Source organism: Diorhabda carinulata, chromosome 3 (assembly GCF_026250575.1).
Source record: "Diorhabda carinulata isolate Delta chromosome 3, icDioCari1.1, whole genome shotgun sequence".
In the NCBI taxonomy this organism is placed as follows: domain Eukaryota; kingdom Metazoa; phylum Arthropoda; class Insecta; order Coleoptera; family Chrysomelidae; genus Diorhabda; species Diorhabda carinulata.
In genome coordinates this window covers 35,432,131-35,459,039 of record NC_079462.1, presented here as the reverse complement: position 1 = coordinate 35,459,039, position 26,909 = coordinate 35,432,131, and the positions used below count along the sequence as shown (strand labels likewise).

General features: G+C 30.2%; 2 protein-coding genes across 2 annotated transcripts in view; one reads left to right on the top strand and one right to left on the bottom strand.

Moving 5' to 3' along the window:
* LOC130891792 (synapsin) overlaps nucleotides 1–12,275 on the bottom strand; it is a 65,270-nt gene extending 52,995 nt beyond the window's left edge. The window contains exons 1-7 of the mRNA XM_057796756.1: nucleotides 11,850–12,275; nucleotides 6,028–6,059; nucleotides 5,757–5,979; nucleotides 5,138–5,353; nucleotides 1,591–1,812; nucleotides 1,273–1,383; nucleotides 159–263 (exon numbers count right to left, since the gene is read on the bottom strand). Coding sequence (XP_057652739.1) covers nucleotides 159–263; nucleotides 1,273–1,383; nucleotides 1,591–1,812; nucleotides 5,138–5,353; nucleotides 5,757–5,979; nucleotides 6,028–6,059; nucleotides 11,850–12,275 — 1,335 coding nt within the window. The remainder of the gene's footprint in view (nucleotides 1–158; nucleotides 264–1,272; nucleotides 1,384–1,590; nucleotides 1,813–5,137; nucleotides 5,354–5,756; nucleotides 5,980–6,027; nucleotides 6,060–11,849) is intronic.
* A 5,628-nt stretch (nucleotides 12,276–17,903) lies between these two features.
* Nucleotides 17,904–26,909, top strand: part of LOC130892082 (uncharacterized) — a 51,444-nt gene continuing 42,438 nt past the window's right edge. The window contains exon 1 of the mRNA XM_057797314.1: nucleotides 17,904–18,170. Coding sequence (XP_057653297.1) covers nucleotides 18,105–18,170 — 66 coding nt within the window. The 5' untranslated portion in view covers nucleotides 17,904–18,104. The remainder of the gene's footprint in view (nucleotides 18,171–26,909) is intronic.

The window sequence follows — 26,909 nt, the reverse complement described above, 5'->3', positions numbered from 1 at the left end:
ACACGGAATAGTATCTGATATTTTAAGACCTCTGATGTACCTCTGACTGATCTGAACAAATATCTGTATCAATATTCAATTTGTACTGTTAAAAAACTTGAATTACTAGTAACCAGTATATGGTTGATCCGAATTTTATAATAAAAAAAATCACTCACCATTTCCCGATGATCTGGATAGAAAGTTTGTTCGATAAGTGGAAAATTTTCTTTACCTAAACGTCTTTGAAGTTGTACCAAATGGCCGAATACCCAAGGTTTGTCCTGAAAAAATTAACATTTAAAAATGCCAACGTTTCGAATTTTTATTTGATCTTTATCAAAGTTTCAACATTCGAATTAACTCTGTGCCATATGTGCTTTCGATAGATATGAAAACCCAGATGTCATTCTTCACAGTTTTATTTTGAGTCCTCAATCCACATACTATTTGAAATTACATACTAGGAAGGACATTAATACCAAGATTGACTTCTTCACCTGGGTTTTACAAACCCATCGATAACATATATGGCATAGAGGTGATTCAAATGTTGAAGCCTTCATAACGAACAAATAAAAGATCGAAACGTTGGCATTTTGAAAAAATCTTAGACAGTCCTCAACACCATTCGAAATTACAAGTTTACAATGTAAAGTTTTTTGCATTTCCTATTCGTGGGGTGAATTAATAAACACAGTCTCTTAATTTATTTACACTTAACTTATAATAATTTACTTATAAATATCACTTTTAATAATTCCTGCGATTAATTTTACTAATTCGTTCTTTTTACTACGACTAATTATTTAAAACTGAGCTAACTGCACTACATATATACTTTTATAACTGTCCCAGAAGAATTTTCTTGGTTTAGAACAAAAAGAAATAAATAAATAGATTTTCCTAGAAATGATTCAGAAGAAATACTATAAACAAACCGTCTGCTATTAGAAAACTTACACAGTTCGGCCATTTATGAGAAATTGAAAGCGCTGCGCGAATTCGCCGAACCTTTTTGCGAACTTCTTCGTAACAATATAAAGAATGGTAACAAATAATTTTTTTCTTAGTGTTCAGTATTAGAAACATTGTAATTCGTATTTATCAATTTCAAAATTGATAAATGTGATGACAAGTTAAGTACGATGACTAGTCAGCTTGTAAGGAAACATTAACTTTCGATGTTTCGTTGCCTCAAGTTTTATATCGGATAATAAACTACTAAATTCAAAGATTGATTGAAAAATATTGATTTGATTCATAAAACTATATACTTATTATTGATCTTACCTGGAAATTGAAAATCGATGTCAAATTATTAATGCTTGGAACTCCTCCAAACTTCAGAGCTAGTAATAATTTTCTGTAATCTTCTCCGGCATCTTTCAAATTTTGCCTCACCTAGAATATTACTTCCATATATATCGCTCGTACTTTTAAAATTTTCTGATTGACGAGAAAGATTATCGGAAATATTGATTTAAGAATAGTTACATTTCGAAATGAATTAAAAGTTAATAATTATTTTAATTTAATTTTCATATCTTGCTTATGAATATAATCTGATAGAAATTTACATGTTAAAATCAGATCTTCAATTTTACTCACTAGCAGGAAATCGGGCCGGAAAGATCTTCCAACTCTCGTGCCTCCACGAATAACTGCCATTGAGACAGTGGCACCCTCGGCTGTCGCCGTTACCGTGATTTCCCTAAATTCGGCTTGTTCGACTCGAATGTCGTATTCGCCGATTTTCCTGCCTCTGAAATATTTACTCCAATCCGTGTTTTGGTCGTCTATAACAAGGAGAGTCAAGTGTCTTCCTGATACCTGTCAAAATGAAGGATATACATCGATTTTCGATTAAATACACTGACAAAAATATTCTCTTCAATACATACATAAAATATTTTATCAAAATATAACCAAATATCAAAATAAAATCAGTCAAAACACAAATTTTAACAAACTAATACGAAGCAATTATCAATTTGAGTTACTACACTCAAATTTCTAAAAATTTTGTTTGTATTTTATAGTTTATTAATGCAGTTCTATTTTTTATCGTTTATATAGTATCTTGATGTAGTTTCTAATTAAAAAAATGGAGATTCTATGTAAACATTATCAGAATTATTATTTGATTACCTTGATGTGGTTTATATGGATATTAAAATAACAAAAATTCCCGGAAAGCCAATTATTGGTGGAGTGCGATATTTCAGGAATGATAACTTTTAGAAAAAAAACCATCGGAATCATTTTTATAGAGAATTTCACGATCTACAACTTTGATTTGAGGGTTGTTTTTGATAGAACTTACCGTTTTTGAGAAAAAACCAAAAAACCTCAAGTTTTGACCATTGATCTTTTGTAGCGCACACAAACTTTATTTGTAATGGTAGACCCCAGTAGACTTTCCAAAAATTCTTGTTAGTCGCTATTTTTATTTTACCTTTTGGAAAAGTTTTTACACGTTCAGAAAAATTATAAAAACCTGTTCTAAGTAGAAGTGAATTATTCTAAAAATAGTTATCGTTATCATATTTCCAATTCTAAAAATTATTAGCCTCTGATATTGGTATTATTGGTTTTTTCATGTTTTGTCACAGTTTTCTTAAAGTACTAAATTTTCGAACGTCTGATTTTCTACATTAAACCTGGCGCTCCCGCCATATTATGTAACTATGGTGCTTCCACCAAAATTTCAAATTGATTAGAGCTAAAATTTTCATATAAACAGTCTAAATAATGAGGGAAACATTATCCACTAATTATTGGATGAACTGTAAATCATGAAATACCCATTTACACATTCGTACTTTCCACGAGAATTCCTAAAAATTTAATAGAAAGCAGATTCATCAGATGCATTAAACCCCAAAAATGGTTTCCTCGGGGACAATAAATCTCCCACAATTAATGAACCTAGCTAACGAAAATTTTTTATTTGAATTGAATTTTATGGTGAATCAAGTTTTGTTCATAAGATAACACAAAATTCGGTTTCTTTTAAAAGTTGCGAACGTAAACAACCGATTTGTATTTGAATTTCAAAGAAAAACACAAACTTATGAACTCGAAATCTACATTAAACTAATATAAGCAAAATAACTAATTAAAGACAACTTGAAATAGGTAGAGATGTGAGAAAGGAGGTTCTGAAAATAAAAAGCAGAAATCCAAAGATAAACAACAAAGTACAGAATATATGGTGCAGTTCATGTAGATGTCTTTGAATATTGATCTTGAGCAAAGAAAGGTGTACCAATAAATTGACGTTCCGGGCTTCTGCAGACAAACTCAGCTTTCATGAGCCTGCCTGTTGAGTAGGTCTTACAAGAACTGTTTAAGGTGGATAGCTCAAAAGAACATCTGCCGTGAAAGTATCGGCAAAACAGACTCAGGTCAGCGATCTTTCTTCTATGTTCGAAGCTGTTTCTGGTCAACTCTTGATCGCCCATTAGTCGAATTGCTCTCTTAAGGTATTGGACCAAAGATCCTAAAGTTCGAGCTCCAAATAAGCGAGCAATATTCCAAAGGTAGACGAATCCGGGTCTTGTAAAGGATCAGAAGCTATTACCATGTATTTGTTCTTAGAGACAGCTCCAAGATTTGGTGAAGATAATTAAAGTAATTCGACCACTTGACTATGTCAGGATATATTAGTATTATTATGCAGTACCAGCCTTTGCTGCATTAAACGCAATCAAATCGCTTCCACCCCATCCCATACCCAGCGTTAATCTCAAACCTTTGTGAAGAGTGTCCATCGATAACGACCTGGATGGAAAGGTCTTTGAGAAAGCTACTAAGCCAGTCGATAAGTGAGGACGACAATCTGTACGATCTTAATTTATTTAGTCAGTTGATATTCCAAACCCTGTCAAAAGCCTTCGATATGTCCATTGCGATTGCTATGAGGATAAACAATTATAGTAAAAAAATTCAGAACATATTTTTGGGATTTTTTACTTTATTCGAGAATCGCGCTGGTAGAAGAAGTTTTTTCCTCGGTCTAAATCTAGATCAAACGATGGTGAAGGTGCTGGAATTAGTAAAAGAAGAATATGATAAGCACATTATCAAATAATGAGAGGAACGATGAAGGGAATACAAAAGAAGTCTTCCGTTAAAGAACGAAAATGAGAAGGATATTGAAATAACACAAAAAAAAATGATTCACGTTTTTGTAGTCGACGATTTTTAGATATCAACACATCGAAAATTTAATATTAAAAGTTGTCGCTTTAATAAATTAATGAAAAAACTTGATTGTGATTTTCTGGCGCCGAAATTTCCTCATTCGATCGCCGTGGCGTCGAGTTAATAAGATTTGTTGCCACGAATGCTCTTAATTCGCTATAAATTGCTCAACGTGTGGAATTCTCATCATTTCTTCTGAATTTTATCGGTTCGGGATTATGGCGTTGTAGCTACTTTTACGAGAAAAATATTTTTAAATTTCGTAAAGTGGATGAATTTTCTTTTATCATAGACAAGCTCACAGTTGTAGTTTTATTAGAATTTACAAAATACAACTATAAATTTCACTCAAATTATTTTTTTTATCGTATTGATGACCTTTTAGTCTATTTTCTAAATACTGAGATGTCTGCCCTATGTAGACAGCGTCGGAATTAATACAAGACACTTGATATATAATATCCTTTTTTTTTTTTTGGAGCTTTAGATTTTAATTTAGTAATATATTCGGATAATTTATTATTGGGAAAGTCCTTGTACATATGGTAAGGATAAATGTTTTATGTTTTGATGTTTCGTTTCTGTTTTGTTCTTTAATTGATTGTAGAGTCTGTTTATCCTTTTCTTTAATATGTTGTTTATCATTTTTTCCGGATAATTATTTTCTTTGAATGCAGTTTTTCCTTTTCGAATAGCTAATCATCTCAATTCAGGATCTGATAGTTGGATAGATCTAGCAGCCAAACTTGTTGTCACTGATCTTTTTTGGTGACATAGGATGACACGAATTGAAGTTCAAATATCTTGAAGACCAAGCTGGTTTCGTACACCATTCTATTTTCATGTTATTATTAATTTTATATAATGTGGTGTAATTTGGTCCCGTTTTTTATCAATATATTTTTCACAAATTTATATAGAAACAACGTTTGAGGAAATTTAAACTTACCGAAGAAGTTACTCTTGTTGCGCTTGAAACAGCCGCTCCCAATATAGAAGCTCCTTGATCGCGAGCTTGTCCAGTAAGAGACTGTACTCTTTGGAGGAGACTCTCTCGTGATTTGGCCGGCGAACTAGGTGCAGAAGTTGTTTTAGAGCCCGGTTTTAAGTTTAACGACAAATCCCCGGCGGTACTAGATTGCGATGGTGGCGGAGGAGGAGGTGCCTGAAAAAAAAATAAGATCACACGCTATTAACAGCGATCGCTGTTCCGGAAGATCAATTAAGTAACTGGAAGAATGTTTAATACGAGAATAAACCTCTTGACAATAAAAGACACATGGATGACGTCAACGAAAGTGTAATTTCTGACAAAACCTTCATAATTTGGATAAAATAACCAAAGTTCTTCTTTTTTATAAACTCGGTGGTGATAACAGTGATTTAACGTTAAAACAAAAATAATAACTTTTCAAGAATAAGATAAAAAGTTGATAATTTTTCAAACTTAACAATACAATATCATTTTATATCTTGTAATACATTTTAAGACGCTTATTTCTACTTAACTGCAATAATGTAATAAAAAAATAAAGTGAGGTTATGAGTAAAGAGTTTACGCGGATCACCTGTGGTTGCGACGTGACCGGTGGCGGTTTGGAATATGGATCCACGGGAGCATCTCCGTCATCGCACTCCGAGGACAAATCCCCGGAGCTGAACCTCCTCTTTAAGTAATTGACATTCGAAGTGAAAGACTGTCTGAAGCTGCTGAACGAAATGGTGGGGCCGTTTGCGGTAGGGCCGCAATACTTTCCACAGTCGCTAATTTTGCCGGTTCTAAAGGTACTTCTACCGCAGTACGTTCAAACGACGACGCGGTATTAAATGTCGACCAACTTGAATGTTTCAATATATCGACGCGATACACTCTGAAATAAATAGAAAATCATTCAAAAATATTACTTATTGTATGTTAATTATTTTATTTACAAAATGTTAAATTTAAAATATTTACTGGTTATAAAAAAAAGGGGGACACATTAGAGACTATTTCTATATAATATTAGTCGCATCTCGTAAAAGTGGCTTTATCAAATTACAAAATATTATCATTACAACAACCTCTGGTATATTATTCTATGAAATTATGTATAATCCGGTCAATTTAGTTACATAATCAAGCTGAAAATTGGTAAAATTGTTTAAAATACAATTGAAAATAAAATTTGAATGGTCCCCATTATTTCCGTGAGTGGAAAAAATTTTAATCAAGGTCAAAGGTCGAAAATGAGTTTTTCAGCCAAACGTTTTATCGTAAAAATTTCTTACAAATACTCACAACAAGTCTCCGTTCATTTCAATGTTGTAAGAAAAGTTTACTGCTGAAAATATTAAAATTAAATACGACAACTTTGACAACTTTTTGAATCGTTATATCTTAGAAACGGTGGCTCGTAGGAAAAAAGTATTTACACGTTTTTTGTGGATAATTTTATGATCTACAATTTTCGTCAAAGGTATTTTCATGATAAAACTCACTGTTTTGTTGATAATCACGAAAAACTCGTTTTTTTGACCTTTCAAATATTCAAATTTTATGTTCAATTGTATTTTAAACAATTTTATTTTTGATTTTCAGCTTGATGGCAATTTATGTAGCTTCACTCTCATTTTTTGGTCTAATTTGACCAGACTAGTTTTGAAAAACGACAATACTGTCTCAAACATACTTCATTCCGTCCCAAAACAATGTTAGATTCTGTGATAATAACCGTTTTGTCGTCGAATATAAAATTATGCTATTAGGGCTGTCGATTTATTTATAAGGATCATCACCCTTAATTTGAGCAGTAGAAACATCGGCTCCTGCATATAAAACTTGTTAATGCTGCGTTAATAAGTTGCGGCACCACTAAACATCGAATTTGACTGAGTGAGTTGATAGTGAACGTTTAAAACAAGTAAGCCTGTATGCTTACGTTGGATGATTATTTTTGGTCTTTCTCAACAACAATGCTTAGAAAGACTTTTTGTCTTTGCGTCCGTCAGTGGTGCAGTTCTATTTTTTTATCGTATTGATGATCTCTAAGTCTATTTTCTAAATACTTAGATGTCTGACCTATTTCAATTTTATCTATCTTTCAAAAATTATTAAAAAAAGTAATTTTATAACAGAAGAGACCTAAATTCAAAAATATTTAGAAACATAAACATATTAAAAGGTCTAAGGAATCAGAAATATTAGTTTTTTGAGATTTAAAATGAATCTGGCCACTGGATTACCACTACACTAAATTCTGGATATTACTGTGATATTTTGGTTTAGTTGTAAGTCAAAATTCATTATAAAAAACCTGGTTTACAACAAAAAACATGTTTCGTCAAGATAATGAACTCTTCGATAAAATTCAAATAACCTTTCTAAAATTATTGAATTAAAAACTAAACTAAAACATCTGCCGTATTTAGCGGACTTAGTTTACTCAGATTTCTGACTATTCCAACATATATTTCGACAATCTTCTATGAATTAGAATACAAATGGAAATCGTACATCGTTCAAGAAGAGTATGATGAATAAAAAAACTGTTTCAAAACAACAAAATCTTGTTTTTAATATCGTCAGATAAAATCTGTTGAAAATTCGTAATGAGCAAACATTTTTTAACTGAGAATATCCCACTTAATTCAATTGTATAATTTTACCTGACTAAGCACAAGTAGTGGTAATTAACAAAATGCCCACGTTCGCACAATCTCAAGATAGCTAATTATGAGCCATCAGATGCCAGACCTTTTTCACAAAGCACATTAAGCTTCTTTTGTATGTACGGTGGAAAAGAGGAAACTTCGTTAGCCCATTTCTTATTTGAACTTCGTGAGCAATTACCTCCGTGTATTTACTTGGTACGCAATTGAATTGGATAATTTTCTGGAAGAATTTTGAGGAGTACGGAATTATAACTTTCGACACACATTTTCTGATCTCCTTTGAGACAAAATTGAATATATGGATCGCGTTTTAGTCGATAAAAACCAACAATTGAAAAGAAATCTTTCAAAACGTCAATTTCAATCTCCGTTTAGTAGATTGCTATTAGTCAAATTCAAATTATTTGATTGAATTTTCTGGTACTGTTTTTATAGTAACTTTTAAAAGGTTAAAGATGTCGTTCTAACCGAAATATCCTTTGTGGATATCCTTGTTAATGGCCTGCAAAAGGAAAAATTAAAATGTACATTCTCCCGTCATTAAACTTTGTGTAGGGAGTTTGTATGGATCAATACGCAGTGGAATCGGGAGAAACGAATGGTTTCTGGATAACGGGATAACATTAAATAAAATGGCTGTTGAGAGTTACTACTTCAAGATTTTTTTATTATTATTTTTATCTGCGCGTTGACGATCGGTTGACGACACTTTTTTTCAACAAAGAATAGTTTTTAATCAATTATATATTTTCCCTTTTTGCACAAAAGTGAACCAAGTGTGATTGAAGGTCATCTTCATTTGTGAAAGTTTGACCATTCAAAGAATTCAGAAAAGTTATCAAATAGTGCGAGATCCGCGCTGTATGGGGGATATGGCATCACTTCCCAGCCAAGCCCCAAAAGTTGCCAAAGATGTGTGAGGCTTTGCATAATTCGATTTGACAATTCTGGTCGTTTTTCTTTGATTGCTTTATCTAATTTCATTGATTGTTGACAGTAAACATCAGAATCGATCGTTTGGTTCCTTAGAAGCAGTTCCAAAAACACAAAAACTTTGTAATCCCACAAAACTAACAGCATGAGTTTTTTTTATTGTTTTTCAGCTTTCGATGTGGTTTGTGCTGGTTCATATTTTGGTCTATTTGAATATGCATTCTACTAAGAATTGTTGAATAGCAATAGTACTGAGATTACCTACCCGAACATCAATTTTTAAATTATGTTATGTTGCCGCATCCATCTAGGTTCAGCATCTACAATTGTGGCAATCATTTAATATAACTGTAGCTAGGTAATTCCGTGCTAGCGTTACTTTTTTGATTATATGTACATTCTCTACAAAATAGTTACAGTTTTTGTTTGGACAGTTATAATGAGATTTTTAGTTGAACCCACTTTTTTCAAAAGTTTCCCAATCTCTTAAACCACAGCTTTGGAAAGCTGGTTGCGATTTAGATCACCATTATTTATCAGCCTATCTTATCCACTGTAGGACATAAGCATCATTTCTCGGTCTTGGTTATCTTGGATCCAGTTGGAAGGTATTCTTTTCAATCGTATATCAATTATCTGACAATCTTGCAGCCCTGTTCCATTTCAATTGTTTTAATCTTTCAATTGCATTCTTAACTTTTGTTTTGTCTTCGAATTTTATCTCATAATGTCATTCCCAACCTTTCCATGGCTCCATGATTGAGTTATTCTTATTGTATTCACAGATTTTTGAGCCATAATGGATGAAGCATTAGTCAAATAACTTTCGTTTGAGATATTTCGGTATATCTGTCTTAAATACGTGTCTCAGCTTACCAAATACGGCCCAAGACAGTCATATCCATCTATTTTCTCTTTCCATTCGGATGTCATGTCCAATATATACAGATAGGAACCAATAAATTATAGAGATAGCACAAAATAAGTTTCTGACGATAACCATAATCTAGAATCGTATTTTTTCCTGTTGGTTAAATGTTTGTTTTGCAAACTTTGGAACTATTAGATGTAGATTCTTATTATTTTGAAAGTTGTATTTGTAATTTGATGAAATCTGGTAAATCTACAGGGAAAAATATAATAAAGATTCATTAAATCCACTTTGAATCTATATTATTAATCGAGCCCCCAAAGAAAGATATTTGGTAACTGACTTTTGTAATATTAAATTAGATTATTGTAATAGACAAAAACTTTGAGAAACTTTAATTAATCAAAAGAAAGGTGTTAATAAACTTGACGCAATGGAAAAAGTTCCCGAAACTCAACATATATATCATTATTTCCAACAAACGTTGGTTAATGGGGGTTGGAAATCGGTATAGCATAAGGCTATTGTGATGATTAATTATAAAATATATTGAATTCCATTAAGGAGACTCCATCATAATTAATATCAAGCCTACTTCGCAAATATAACTACCAATGATTTGTGTTGATAACCTTCTATTAATTATCAGAACTGTTTTAGATTCACAATTCATTTTGTAAAGAAAAAATCAAATTTAATTCAATAGTTATAGAAAAAGTATAGTATCCTACTGGATAGTAAAGGGTGAGACTTATAGCACAAACTTTTTCCAAATGACCCAATTCTATCATTACGTGTTTGTTGAATAATATCCTGTAAACCTTGTTAAAAAGATTCATTTTATAATCAGTATATTACTGTTGTGAATTTTAAAAAAATTCTAAAGAAAAAAATATATTATCACACGTACCTACACAATTTGAAGTAAAATTCTAACTAGATAATATTAACTATTGTATCTGCAACACGTACTACATAAAAGTTTTCAAACTTGCCTATATATTTACCTCTAATATCGGAAAAACAAATTTGAAATATTCGCACCAATTTTCACCAACAATTTTTGAAATTTTCACGAAAAAATCAAGTCTGTATGAAAGTATGATTTTAACTGAATATCGGGCTTCGAAAGGGCGGCGAATTTAACGCCGTACGGCGGTCGTTTCACAAACTATTTCGTCGATAATAATACGCATACCCTCTAGTTCGACTTGGGGTAGTTTTCGAAATTCTTGTTGAATGCGGACACACTTGTAACTGTTTTCACATTGGAGCGGATATCGACCTTTGTAAAAGTGGAATAAATAGTCAAATATTGAACTAAAGAAATTAGATTTTTTAAATTCCAAAATATGGGGTTGTATAAAATCTAAATCTAAAAAACTTTTAGGGTGAATTGAAATAACGGATACCCGAAAAAATCTTTATTAAAGGATTATAAATGATAATAATAATTTTTTTTAAAGACCCCAAAACTGTATCTATGAAAATACTAATTTGTTTACAGTGCACAAATATTTAGATAATGGATTTCATTCCTCAGTATTTGTAACTCACTTTTCTACAATTTTCCGATATATCGGGGTCAGTTAGTATTATAATTGATGGGAAAAATTAATCAATAATAAATAAATTATCGTTTTTATTGATGGAATGTACATTTTTGGTTGTTATAATTAAAACATATTGTAGCTTATATTCATGCAAAAACTACCTATACAATAAACAACGATTTTCCACAAAAATTGAAAAAAATAGGAAATGAATTACTAAACGTTGTTACAGATATTGAAATTATGCAGATCATAAAGTTATTAAATTACAAAGACGGTATTCAAGATCATAATTTATAAGATTAATATTCAAAATTACGTCTTGGACAAAATATTTTATATTATATAGTCAAGAAATGTGGAGAAAAATAAAAAAAATCAGCATAAATTACCTCTTGAATCTAAGGATAAAAATATTACGTAGTCTGATTGGAAATTTAGGTTAATAAACAAAAAGGATATACTGAAGAATACATTAAAAAACTTTGTAATGTATTTTTTTTAGGAATTAACTCTTTTTTTTTAGATTTCTCAATAAAAAATGACGATACCAGTTTATATAGAATAAATATCATCGAAATATTTCTCATAAAATTTAAAATCGTGATAATGAAATGTAACACATCATTTTTACGAAAGTTAGTACTTGCCCAATGAAATATATAATTAGGGGTGTCAACTATTTGAAAAAAACTAGTTTTTTTATCGGAATTCCAACCGTAACGCAAAGCTTCCTTTACAACTGTAGCACAATTATTTCTCAATAAATCGTAGGTATTTTCATTAAGATATCGATTCCAAAATTGTTTGATTCTCGATTGGGTATCTTTGTTCGCTGGTATCTGGATGATTTCATCGGCACGTCTTCCTTCACTCAACGCATCACTTAAATAAGTTTCTTTTCCGTTAAATTTAGGGTCGAACGTAAAGTAAGTAAAAGGCGGCCAGAAACTAATGTAAGTATTATCCGACAGTTTCATTGATATATGACCTACGTACGGAAATCGCGGTTCCCATTTGTAAATTTTGATCATGTTAACCACCGGAGCGTCGTCGTTAAACATCCTAAAAATCATTTTTTACTAAACGAAATCATAAATTATTACAAAATATGAAAATATTGAATTATACATTAGAGGAATTGTATAATATCTTGAATACATTTTTTTTCTATGTACAATTATCCTGTAGGAAATTTCAAAAGGAATTAATTCTTCAAAAGTATTATCCTTCAAGAGAAAATCAAGGTGGTGATTCAAAAGATTCCATTGACACAGAAATTGAGTAATTTAGAGAAGGATTAGTGAAGAGAATACAAAAAATGAATCAATTTTCATAGATGGATTGGAAACAAAATATGAATCAGGAGCCGATGGGTTTCCAAAGGAACTAAGTCTCCAAAAGTATTATCAAGTTGGTGATTCAAACAGAATCACAACAAACTACACGACAGCCAAGCAACCTTTAAAAGAATCGCCAAAAAAATGTGGTAATGACCTTGTTAAAAAGCAATATCCTGGATTCGGGACACCGGAGTAATCCTCGGTTGGGAACCTGGATACTATGAAGTGGAAGGGAGCTCCAAGGCAGATAGATTTGTTAAAATACGATGGGATTGCACGCCGAAAAGACAATAACGTTGGAGTTAAAAGATTCCATTGACACAGAAATTGAGTAATTTAGAGAAGGATTAGTGAAGAGAATACAAAAAATGAATCAATTTTCAAGGATGGATTGGAAACAAAATATGAAACAGGAGCCGATGGGTTTCCAAAGGAACTAAGTCTCCAAAAATATTATCAAGTTGGTGATTCAAACAGAATCACAACAAACTACACGACAGCCAAGCAACCTTTAAAAGAATCGCCAAAAAAATGTGGTAATGAACTTGTTAAAAAGCAATATCCTGGATTCGGGACACCGGAGTAATCCTCGGTTGGGAACCTGGATACTATGAAGTGGAAGGGAGCTCCAAGGCAGATAGATTTGTTAAAATACGATGGGATTGAACGCCGAAAAGACAATAACGTTGGAGTTAAAAGATTCCATTGACACAGAAATTGAGTAATTTAGAGAAGGATTAGTGAAGATAATACAAAAAATGAATCAATTTTCATAGATGGATTGGAAACAAAATATGAATCAGGAGCCGATGGGTTTCCAAAGGAACTAAGTCTCCAAAAGTATTATCAAGTTGGTGATTCAAACAGAATCACAACAAACTACACGACAGCCAAGCAACCTTTAAAAGAATCGCCAAAAAAATGTGGTAATGAACTTGTTAAAAAGCAATATCCTGGATTCGGGACACCGGAGTAATCCTCGGTTGGGAACCTGGATACTATGAAGTGGAAGGGAGCTCCAAGGCAGATAGATTTGTTAAAATACGATGGGATTGAACGCCGAAAAGACAATAACGTTGGAGTTAAAAGATTCCATTGACACAGAAATTGAGTTGAACATCAGGATATATGGTCTAGCATATCCTGAGTAATTTAGAGAAGGATTAATGAAGAGAATACAAAAAATGGTTCACGAAACACTCAATCCAGAAGACTATTGTACTGTTGGTACAGAAATAAGAAGTAACAACGGACAATTATTGTACAGAATGTAATGAAGACCTGACGCCAAATGCTGGAGGTTGACATCATAAAGTGCCTCGAAAAAATAGCAGAATTAGAAATAGAAAAATTGAAAAAACTTCATTCTGGATTGGAAATGTTTAAATAAGCTATAGGAGAATGGTTAGCTAGTTAACTAAGTTTCTAAATCGTGGAAAATAAAGGGTAATACCATGGGCTTCAAAGTGAATCACGACCAATCCAGATCGATGTTACCACTACTAAGTTAACTTTTAAATTTTATCATATTTTATTTACCTAGGCACTGGACATCAACCCTCAACTAATCTTAAAACTAAGATTATTAGAAAAAAATTTAGGGAATTTAAGGATTTTCAATAATTTTTACCGATCCTATTTACTGAGCTCCTATTTTCAATTGCGATAATTAAAAAATTAGAATTAGGTTCTTCAATTTTTGAATTAATTTCAAAATGAATGAATCGAGTATTAATCAAATGAATGTACTAGAATGTAATTTATAAAAAAAGTACTTACATGTTAAAAAATTGTGAAATATGTTTGAAATACTAATAGTTAATGAGGTCTAATAGGTAATAATGGAGGAAAATAGTTTATAAATGTTATGATATGTTATCGATATTATTGATCAAATTGATATACTTATATAAAAAAAATCACCGCAAGCAGTGCGTGTAAAACCATATGTAGATCCTACAAACTAATTACGAATTTATTGCAATTATATTTAATAAAATTAATGAATTATTCTAGATGATACATCACTCATATATTTGAAATACTTAAAAAGACAGCTTAAATTATTATCATAAAAATCTAATGGAATATCTGGACTTAAGAGTCTCCAGAGTTTGCTAAGGATCAGTTATTCGGTATGATTCATAATCGTGACGGATGTCTAAAGTCAAATAAACAGAAAGTGATTGATTTGAGAAGCTAATTGTTCAATTTTTCTGTATATCAATGTAAACAATAATACTATGAACTATCTGTTAAATTACGTAGAAAAGAATGCGGTATTTATATCATATGACATCTCTGGTTCATAAGTAATTCGGGAAAAATTGTACCTTTGTTTCAAATATCTATTCTGCTTAAAGTTACTGAAATCGCTAATGACTTATAGCTTTTAATGAAACTTCTATTTGAATTATGCAGATCGCTCTGATTCGACTGATATTGCGAAATTGCAGTGAACGACGTTTGCAGTTTTTTGTAATATTTCAACCGCAACAGAAATCATGGAAAGTATCGAAACGAAAATAGGAGTATGTGTGATCTGATTCACAACTCCTAACGTTAAAATTTTGATAAAAAAATGTAACTATGCCTTTGAATTATTAGTTCACTCGAAACGGTGATTCAAATGTTTTCAGTATGTTTTATTCCAGCTGTTGAATGTTGAAAAAGTTTCGATAAGCTAACATCTTCAACTACAAAACGTATATTTCACTTTCTCAAAATATGAAAAAACAAACATTAAACAAAATCTATCCAATTTTTCAAACCAGAAAAACCACTATTTTCCAGACAATATTGATCTTCTAAATACATGGTTTTTGGTTTTCATTTTCACAAGAACGGCATCTATAATTCGATTATATTCAAATCAAAATATGGATACAAACTATTTCAAAAACAGTGCCATAAAATATTTATTAGGATTTCTAATAATAAAACTGTAATGTCGTAATATAGGTACAGTCCAAAATTTACTTTCTAATAAACGCGCGAATAAAATAATATTCAGCATGAAATTTCAATCTTTTGAAATATTACTTTATTTCAAGTTATTTTATATCCTATAATTCATCTTGAATTTGATCGATAACTTTATTTCTCTCATAAATAAGAAGCGATTTCGTTGCAGCGAACAAATTCGAGGTAAATATACTTTTCCGATAAGTTATCTCGAATTTATTTTTATTTCTGTTTCCCGGATATGATAAATAAATTTTTAATGTACCAAATATGATTTATGTCTAATCGGAATTGAGTCGCAATTATCTTTAAAAAATATTGGAACGCGTAATATTTGTTTCGGACCACGTTCTAACTTGCAAGGCCCGCTGTTCCGCGATCGCGAACTCTCATCGACTCTTTCATCGATTGTTGATGAATAATTCTTAGTGGAAACATTCAGCTGAATTCTTTAATCCAACTAGAAACCTGGTGATGATGGTATAAATTTGATTTGTTTTATAAGCGTAATATTTACCAAAACGAGCGCCAATAGTCTAAGAAATATTGCAACTATGAAAAAAAAAAAAAAACGATTCTTCAAAATAATTTGGAACAAATTACTTGGAATGTCTTCAAATAGCAAATCAGATATTCCATTTGAAGTACGATAGTTTGCAAATGCTTCAGGTATTAAACTACCTGAAGAATCAAGAAGTAGATACGTCCTGGTGTACCAAACATTTGAAAAATATCCACCCCATCCAGTACATCCAACTCGATATATTAATTTTAACGTCAAGAAACATTTTTGATTCACTCAACATCGATATCAAATAACTAAAACTTCAAATTGTTATAAAAATGAAAATTTATATATAAAACTATAAACAGACTTTTTTATTTAATATAATTCATCTCAGGGTCTGTAGATCAATGTCTTTTTCTGGGATATCCATGCTTGATGCCACACAATTGACCTCTTGAGCGATGTCATTGAATTTAAATATGTTAGACGCAAAAATCGAGCAGGAAATTGATCTTAACTGCTCCGGAATAAAAATGAGGTGAATACGTAAAATTTATACCATTCATTGAGTACGAATACACGGAGTCCGACGACAAGTTAAAACTATCCGTATATGTCAAAAAAATAATGAAAATTTCTATTTTTGGATTTTCGGATACGATCTTTTTAACTAAAATATTTAATACTTTAATATGTTACTTGGTTATTTGGAATGGAACATACATATCTGCATAATCTGCATACTTTTTGAGTTAATAATTTTTTTGTAAAAGATTTGACCGTTACAGACCCTTATAAATTATTTTTTTACGACGATACCCTTAAAGATATGGAAGTTGTTTCTATTCGATTGCTTTTAGCAAGGTCAGACGTATTTGAATCTATGTTGAAAAATTTATCATTTTATACAGGGTGTGTATAAAAAGTGTGCAAAGTTTAACTTCTTAAATATCAAATCTCTTTAAAAATTTACAGAAAACGTTTAATATCTGTATAATGGTTAGGTTTAGATATAGGAAAGTATACATGAATTTACTTTATATTTTATCCCTGAATGCATTAAAATATAAAATACCGGGTGTTTCTATTTAAAAAAATAAGGAAATTTCATATTTATGAGGTTAAACTTTAAACACTTTTTATACACACCCTGTATCAAATGAAAAATTTCTCAACATAGATTCAAATACGTCTGACTTTACTAAGATCAATTGAACAGAAACCATTTTTATATCTTTAAGGGTGTCCTTGTAAAAAAATAATTTATAAGGGTCTGCAACGGTAAAATTTTTTACAAAAAAATTAATAACTCGAAAAGTATGCATTTTTCGAAAAAAGTTTTCAGACAAAAGTATACTGAAATTTCACGTTTATTTCAAAAACGTATTAATATACAGGGTGTTTTTATAATATTTTGTCATATTCACATAGTTTTAACTCGTCGTGGGACTTCCTGTATGAAAGTCAAGTTGAAATATCAATATAAATAAATACTGTATCTATATAAATCGTCTTTTATCATTAACACTGAAATATGCGGTATTAGGTATTTCAAATATTTATTCATTAACTGTGATTCACCGACTCAGAACACTGTTCTAAAAGAACAAAAACAAGCCCACGTTTCATACTAAACAGCGTTTCCAAATCGAACAAACGTATCAAACATCAAGTTTTAACAGCAATCGAAATCAAAATCCAGCGAATTTACTACAAAATTTCTTGGAGTTATTACCAGTTACAAGGTTTTAATGGTTATTGAAAAAATCCGTATTATTATGAATGAATAGAAGCTGTTTTTACAATTTATATCGACACTTTTATGTTACTCCCACATAAAGTTCATCTTCTAGGAAATTAACTCTAATCAATGTGGCAACACTGTCGCTATTGAACATGGAGAATTCAACGATCGTATAGGTAACAAACTGAACTCAACTTTCATTCTTGTAGTCGCTTCTCTGGTTGTTCGTTGTGTGCGGTCCAAAAGAACAGAAATTCATTCTCTACCATTTTCGGTGACAGAACATGTGATTTCGGTTATCGAAGAGTGCTTGTAGTTTTGAAGGCAATATTGTAGAACAAAAAAAATGCGTGGTATTAGTGTCAAGTGTAGGATTTTTGTAACAGTTCTAATAATTGCACATGTCAGAGAGGTAGGTGTCATCATTTCTTTAAATAATTTGAAATAGAATCACTTGGTCAACAATGTTTAAAGTTAACAATGAAGTACAGAAATCCCACATTTATGAAACTGTTAGTTTGGTACCGTTTGTGAGATGATTTTATAAATTATAATAAACTGTAGTTATTCATCCAAATATTATGTTTACATTGGGTTAAAAATATAACGTAATGACTTAATAGCTTTATTTTTGAAATATTTACTAGTTCATAAGTATGTCGACTAAACAAAGCTGTCAAAATATATAGAAACTTTTATCTTTCTGGTTAAAAGTATACAATAAAAGAAATGGAAACAAATTTACGGCCTATCTGATGCGAAAGGACATGGTAGATCTGAACAATCCCAAGGTAAAAGGTAAAAACAAAATCTAGAGATTTACTATTGACTTAGAAGCAGTAAATATTAGTCCATACCTAAAAGCTATCTTTTATTGATTACAAGAAATACATTGTAATCTTTTTTATATGGATCTAAGTAACGAAATTGGGACGTGATTCTCATTAATACCCTTCTGAATTCATCCAAGGAATATGAAGTTACCATAACCCAGAAATATCCAAAATCAGATCACACCCAGTATAATACACAGAGGGTTACATTTTCTAAGTAATTTTACGAGATTGTATGGGGTAAATACTGTACAATATAATAAATACTCAAAAGTTTTTTCTATTTCTTCATTGTCAAGGAGCTGGATTCCCTCAACATTGGTATGGTGAAGAAGTTTGGTTAACAGTGTCCAAATCCAGATCCTTGTAGACTTTATTGTTTCGAATGTACATCCACGATTTTCCTTAGTACCTTGCTGTGAAATCTTTGGATGATCTGTACACTACTTTGATTAGCACAGCCTCATAGCTAAATATCATCATCAAATATCAATTTTTGCCGCTCCTTCATGGCTATTTTTTACTGCTAACGTCTGCAAAGGTAGCTAGAGTGTCACTCCTGCTATAATTTTCTTAAGCTCAGATAAGACATCCTCTTGTTCAATTCTGAAATGTCTGCGTTAGATGTAGGATTCTAAGATAACAGAAATCTGTCTAGGCAAGTACATCTTGTATTCCCAGCTCTTATGCCAAAATTTATCGAATGCCTGCGTCAAGTTTTCTCTTCTAACGACTTGACATGAATTTAGAGTTGCTTTCTCTAAATCCAAAATGATAATTTGGTTTATAAAAGCATTCGTCCTGAACGACGAGCTGGTGTAGATCCGCGTGCCATACTTTACACAAATTCTACTTTAAAATTTAAAGCAAACTTGGATCAGGAATGGAGATATCTCCCATAAGTCTCTCTCGTTCAAAATATCTCTTATCAGGTGGAGAATCTCATATCGCTCTTGTCCTAGGTACTGCAACTTTCTCTCCTTGATTGTCGTGAGAAGTTACCCATTTGTTGTAGGATCTCTATGTTTGTCTTATATTTCGTTCAAGATATCCGCAGCATCAATTTTCTTCTCTGTGGCCGCATCCATGGTCCAGCTTTCGGATCCGTATAAAAGAACAAGATAGGTGTAACAGCAAAGCATTCTGGTGCGGAGTTCCAGGCTGCAATTTTCCAGAAGTGTCCAAATCTTTGTATTTTTGAGACTACCAAATAGTTTGGTCTTGGACGTATTCATATAAAGGCCGAATTGTTCACTATATTCTACAATAACGTCCAAAAGAGATTGAAGTTCTGGTAAACTACTGGCGGTTACCACGGTATCATCTGCGTAACGAAGATTGTTTATAATGTGTCCATTGATAAAAAGGCATAGAAAGTTTTATATTTGCTGGGACAGAATGAACCAATACTTGACAAATATAAGTATAACCAAAATAGGCAGTCAACAATATACAATAACACTTAATAACAATGCAACAATAGTATGACCTATAACTATGTTGAACCTCAAACCACCATGAACAACCTTCCATGTTTGTAATGGTATATTGTTAATACAAAAAAGTCATCGTGCATTTATGCGATCAACTGTGAAAATTTACGAAATTCGAATGTGTAGTTTTTTTAATAACATAATATTTAGTGACCATTATTCGCTTTTGGTTATGGTGAATTCTTAAGAAAATAATCGTTTGATAATTACAACAAATCATCTGAGGTATACCGCTTTTTTTTATTCGAGTCACACTATTTGACAGATTTATAATCAGCACCAACCAAACCCCATTAATTTCTTGACTCGTTTCTACTTCGTTACATCTTCTTTAAATGTGCCAAACATTTTATTTATTGTTTCTCTGATAATCGCAACATATATTTTCCATCAGTGGAGAGTTTAAATTGGATACGAAGCACAAACGGCTTTTTTTTAAACCGTTATTTCATTACGTACATAAACATTTTTGAGGATTCTGATTTTGCATGTTGTAAAGTTCACGTCTGTTGTGATATTCTTTATTCCTGTCCACTTAGATTCTAGATGCTTTATTTATTTCGTCTTACTGTCATCTGATATTTTTTTCTAGTTAGCTATAGTAATAATACCTAATTTTTAAAGCATCTAAATGTTGTTGATTTTAGGTCTCTTCTGTTTTGAAATTAGTTTTTTAAATCATTTTTGGATGATAAAATTTGACTTTTCGACTTTAAGTCTTTATCAAAATATTTTGATCTCAATATTTTTGATTTTAGGTCTTTTCTGTGTTGAAATTAGTGTTTTTAAATCATTTTTGGATGATAAAATTTGACTTTTCGACTTTAAGTCTTTATCAAAATATTTTGATCTCAATATTTTTGATTTTAGGTCTTTTCTGTGTTGAAATTAGTGTTTTTAAATCATTTTTGGATGATAAAATTTGACTTTTCGACTTTAAGTCTTTATCAAAATATTTTGATCTCAATATTTTTGATTTTAGGTCTTTTCTGTGTTGAAATTAGTGTTTTTAAATCATTTTTGGATGATAAAATTTGACTTTTCGACTTTAAGTCTTTATCAAAATATTTTGATCTCAATATTTTTGATTTTAGGTCTTTTCTGTGTTGAAATTAGTGTTTTTAAATCATTTTTGGATGATAAAATTTGACTTTTCGACTTTAAGTCTTTATCAAAATATTTTGATCTCAATATTTTTGATTTTAGGTCTTTTCTGTGTTGAAATTAGTGTTTTTAAATCATTTTTGGATGATAAAATTTGACTTTTCGACTTTAAGTCTTTATCAAAATATTTTGATCTCAATATTTTTGATTTTAGGTCTTTTCTGTGTTGAAATTAGTGTTTTTAAATCATTTTTGGATGATAAAATTTGACTTTTCGACTTTAAGTCTTTATCAAAATATTTTGATCTCAATATTTTTGATTTTAGGTCTTTTCTGTGTTGAAATTAGTGTTTTTAAATCATTTTTGGATGATAAAATTTGACTTTTCGACTTTAAGTCTTTATCAAAATATTTTGATCTCAATATTTTTGATTTTAGGTCTTTTCTGTGTTGAAATTAGTGTTTTTAAATCATTTTTGGATGATAAAATTTGACTTTTCGACTTTAAGTCTTTATCAAAATATTTTGATCTCAATATTTTTGATTTTAGGTCTTTTCTGTGTTGAAATTAGTGTTTTTAAATCATTTTTGGATGATAAAATTTGACTTTTCGACTTTAAGTCTTTATCAAAATATTTTGATCTCAATATTTTTGATTTTAGGTCTTTTTTGTTTTGAAATTAGTGTTTTTAAATCATTTTTGGATGATAAAATTTGACTTTTCGACTTTAAGTCTTTATCAAAATATTTTGATCTCAATATTTTTGATTTTAGGTCTTTTCTGTGTTGAAATTAGTTTTTTTAAATCAGTTTTGGAACATAAAATTTGACTTTTCGACTTTAAGTCTTTATCAAAATATTTTGATCTCAATATTTTTGATTTTAGGTCTTTTCTGTTTTGAAATTAGTTTTTTAAATCATTTTTGGATGATAAAATTTGACATTTCGACTTTAAGTCTTTATCAAAATATTTTGATCTCAATATTTTTGATTTTAGGTCTTTTCTGTTTCGAAATTATTTTTTTAAATCATTTTTGGATGATAAAATTTGACTTTTCGACTTTAAGTCTTTATCAAAATATTTTGATCTCAATGTTCCTGATTTTAAGTCTTTTTTGTTTTGAAATTAGTTTTTTTAAATCATTTTTGGAAGATAAAATCTGACGTTATGAAAATATTTTGGTAAAGACTTTCAACAATGATTAAAAAAACTGATTTTGAAACAGAAAAGACCTAAAATCAAGAACATTAATATGCATTAATATATAAAAAGGGGTAAGAAATCATAAATTAAAGGAATTTACTTAATTTTTTTGATAAGTTTTTCTAAAACGAGTACAGACGCTTAAATCCTTACACGAATTAGGCGTCGCCTTGAAGGAGGGCAATTATCAAAATATGTTTTAAATCCTGCAATTCCTCATTCCGATTCTATAACCCGCCTATGATCACTCGAATGAGCAGATATAAATAATCGATGGTAGTATGGCGAGATAAAATGAAAAGTAATACCAAAAAAGTTACATAATTAAGTCGGACAGTTGCGTACACTCCTAAAAGGAAAAGCTCGCTTAATTTCATCGTCGGTCGAAAGATAAAGAAGCATAATTTATAACAACCATAGATACTGATCATTTGTCACTTTCTAGGCTGTGTAGTCTGAAGGATTATCTTGCTTGCTTGCCAAGACGTTTTTTTTTAACTCTCTTTGTTCATAAGATCTTAACACTAATTTATATTCAATAATCTGTCTTATCGAAAAGCACTTTGAATTAATTGAATAAAGACATATAATGAGAGAATGAGCCAGCAAAGGATGCCCACGAAATAATAAAAGAACTAAGAGAAGAGATAGAGGAAGTAGGACGAAAAGGAGAAGGAATGCCACTTTGATAAACGCAACACTTAAAACACCCTCATTGATGTGTTACCGCTTCTTGTTTTTCTCATTTTTCAAAAAATTCTACTCTCCGATTTCGAAATTATTGTTTGGGTTTGAAAAAAAATAGTTGAGATTGAATATTATTCATTATACAGTATGTACAAAACACGTGGCGGCTTTAATAACTTGATTCTCGGTAATTTTATAGAAAAAAGCTGAAAACAAATATTTTTATCAGTAATATTTTGAGTTTTTACATCATATGAGAAAATGAACCAACAATATAGATGATTGAAAACTCCACATTTGTCTAATCGACGATATTTCTTATCTTTATTGTGATTTTTCAATGTTTTTTGTCTCTAAAAATACATTTTTCTCAATTTTCCTCTCCGATCTTTCGATTCTGAATACATTAACTTACATTCTTTATTACGACACGGAGGGGTTTTGAAAAATCGATTTAACCACAACTCGTTGGCTTTTAAATTTTATTAAAACATGGATCAAAGTAAATCGTTGGTTTTTCGTAAAAAACATTGTTTTCTTAAATTTTTTTGTAAAAAAACCTCATATATATATATATACAGGATTGTCATTAAAAATTCAATATCATCTATGTGACTAAAAACTGTTTAACGCATCTAATACTTTGGATATTCAACTATATCAAATTTTTTTGGTAGAATTCGGTATGGTAAAAATTCCAGCAGCTAAATGAGGTCGAGATTCTATGTACTATATCATCATGAAATTTTAATTGATTAATTTTATTATTGAACAAAAATTTGGAATAAATCTTTTTGATTACGTAAAAATATGTGGTCAAATTTATTATTCAACCCAAAATTTGAATATTCCAAGTAACATTCTTCGAATTTGAATATTATATAAAAATTTTCAGTCATATAACGGTAGTGAGATTTATTAGAATACTAGTTTTGATACGATGTTTCCAAGTTTCATCATAATAACTCTATGGGATTGTTTTTACATTATATAAAAGTCGAATCGAAATATTATCTAAAATGTTCTTCAAATTTTTACATCTTTTTATAAGTTTTTCTTGATAAATCGCCTTAATTGGCGATTGACAGTTTCAAAAATCAGGTAAAAAATCAGGAATTGAGGAACAAAACCGAAACTAAGAATCAAAACATTAAACATTTTTCCATATGTACAAGAATTATCCCAATAACTATCCAATTATATCAATAAATATGAAATTAAAGTATGCCAAAAAAATACTTTATCGAAATATTTCTCTAAACTAAAATGTATTATCAAAACCAAAAGATTGTGACGCTGTTTACATTGGGCAAACATCTCAGTAGTTAGAAAATAAACTTAAAGGTCAAAAAAGCATAATTTCAATTATAAAAATTGAATATTTGAAACAGAATCACAAAATTGAAACTTATATAGTTCTATTTTATAAATTTGAATGCAACTAGTAGTAATTGAGTAATTGAATTGATGGCTGTTACATATTTTTGGAAAATAACAGCGAAAGAAAAATTATGGTTTGTGGTTAAAACAGATTTTAAATTTGATATTCTTTTTGTTGGCGATCTATTGATTAATATAATTATGCAAACTCTCATTGTCATGTTTTTTGAAACTAATTTTTTATCAAAAACTGACCTGGAATCAAGACGATCTATTAAGAAAAATATATTTCTTCTTGAAAAACTGATTAATAGTTAAATACGTATAAAAAAATATAAAAAACAAGATTATAACTTTTTGTAAAATGGAAAAAATTTGTTTAAATATTCGACTGAATATAGAGTTTTTCACAATAATTAAATGCGAGGTTATTTTATTTTTTCAAATTTTATAAAATATTGATAATAAATGCTTTGAATCAATTTATACGACGTGGAAAAATAAACAATGTAAACGATTTGTTTCACAATTTCACTCCATTAGGAATTTTACACCAAACTCGGCCGATAAACTACACAAAAAAACCATAATAACAATTAGCTCGATAAATTACCTAATTCGAGACAATGGCAGTTAGAGATATTAATGTTGACCTTTCAAATTTTTGATGGCAGTTTGGGAATTTAAATGATTTTCGAGATAACTTTCTTCGGCAAATCTTGATAAGTGATATCTCGAAATGTTTATTAATACAAATATTTTTATAAAACATAAGAACCTTCTTGTTTTCTAAATACCTTAACCTCACTTTGACTTTTAGTCTTATTTGGACATCCAGTATATAGTATTTAATTAATTCGAGCAATTTAAATAATAATTTACGTTACATACGTATCGTGGATAATAAGAAACAGTTAGAAAGTAATTAGAAATGCTCTAATCGTTAATTTGAATTTAATTGTTAAAAAATATATAATAGCTGCATTGAATAATTAGAATTATTATTTATTAAGAGCAGATAAGTTCGCTTTATCTTTATCATAAACATTTTATCTTAAATTATAAGGTAATTCATTACATCTTATCGCGTTCACTGAACGAGTAACTTTTAACTAAAATTTTTCTAATAATTCACGCAGCGCTTTATGCAATACTTGCATGTTTCGCTACACACGTTATTTTAAATAATACATTTTAATTTGATTACTTCTTTACCGTTGCTCACGTCGTCCTTGTATAAGTTTATGAATCATGTATGAAGAAAACTTCCGTGATATTATCTGCATATCGGTTCAATGAAAATCACTATTAAATTTCGTGTTTGTACTAAAATATTCGTATTTGTTGATTTGTATGGTGATTTATTCGTTTACTAGAACAGTTTTCTCAGTGTAGAAATGTTTAATGACGACAGTTGACGTTTAATATGGTTTTTTTCTGGCGCATTGTTGTAAATAAGTATAAGTTTATGAATCATGTATGAAGAAAACTTCCGTGATATTATCTGCATATCGGTTCAATGAAAATTACTCTTAAATTTCGTGTTTGTACTAAAATATTCGTATTTGTTGATTTGTATGGTGATTTATTCGTTTACTAGAACTGTTTTCTCAGTGTAGAAATGTTTAATGACGACAGTTGACGTTTAATATGGTTTTTTTCTGGCGCATTGTTGTAAATAAGTATAAGTTTATGAATCATGTATGAAGAAAACTTCCGTGATATTATCTGCATATCGGTTCAATGAAAATTACTCTTAAATTTCGTGTTTGTACTAAAATATTCGTATTTGTTGATTTGTATGGTGATTTATTCGTTTACTAGAACAGTTTTCTCAGTGTAGAAATGTTTAATGACGACAGTTGACGTTTAATATGGTTTTTTTCTGGCGCATTGTTGTAAATAAGTATAAGTTTATGAACCACGTATGAAGAAAACTTCCGTGATATTATCTGCATATCGGTTCAATGAAAATTACTCTTAAATTTCGTGTTTGTACTGAAATATTCGTATTTGTTGATTTGTATGGTGATTTATTCGTTTACTAGAACAGTTTTCTCAGTGTAGAAATGTTTAATGACGACAGTTGACGTTTAATATGGTTTTTTTCTGGCGCATTGTTGTAAATAAGTATAAGTTTATGAACCACGTATGAAGAAAACTTCCGTGATATTATCTGCATATCGGTTCAATGAAAATCACTATTAAATTTCGTGTTTGTACTAAAATATTCGTATTTGTTGATTTGTATGGTGATTTATTCGTTTACTAGAACAGTTTTCTCAGTGTAGAAATGTTTAATGACGACAGTTGACGTTTAATATGGTTTTTTTCTGGCGCATTGTTGTAAATAAGTATAAGTTTATGAACCACGTATGAAGAAAACTTCCGTGATATTATCTGCATATCGGTTCAATGAAAATTACTCTTAAATTTCGTGTTTGTACTGA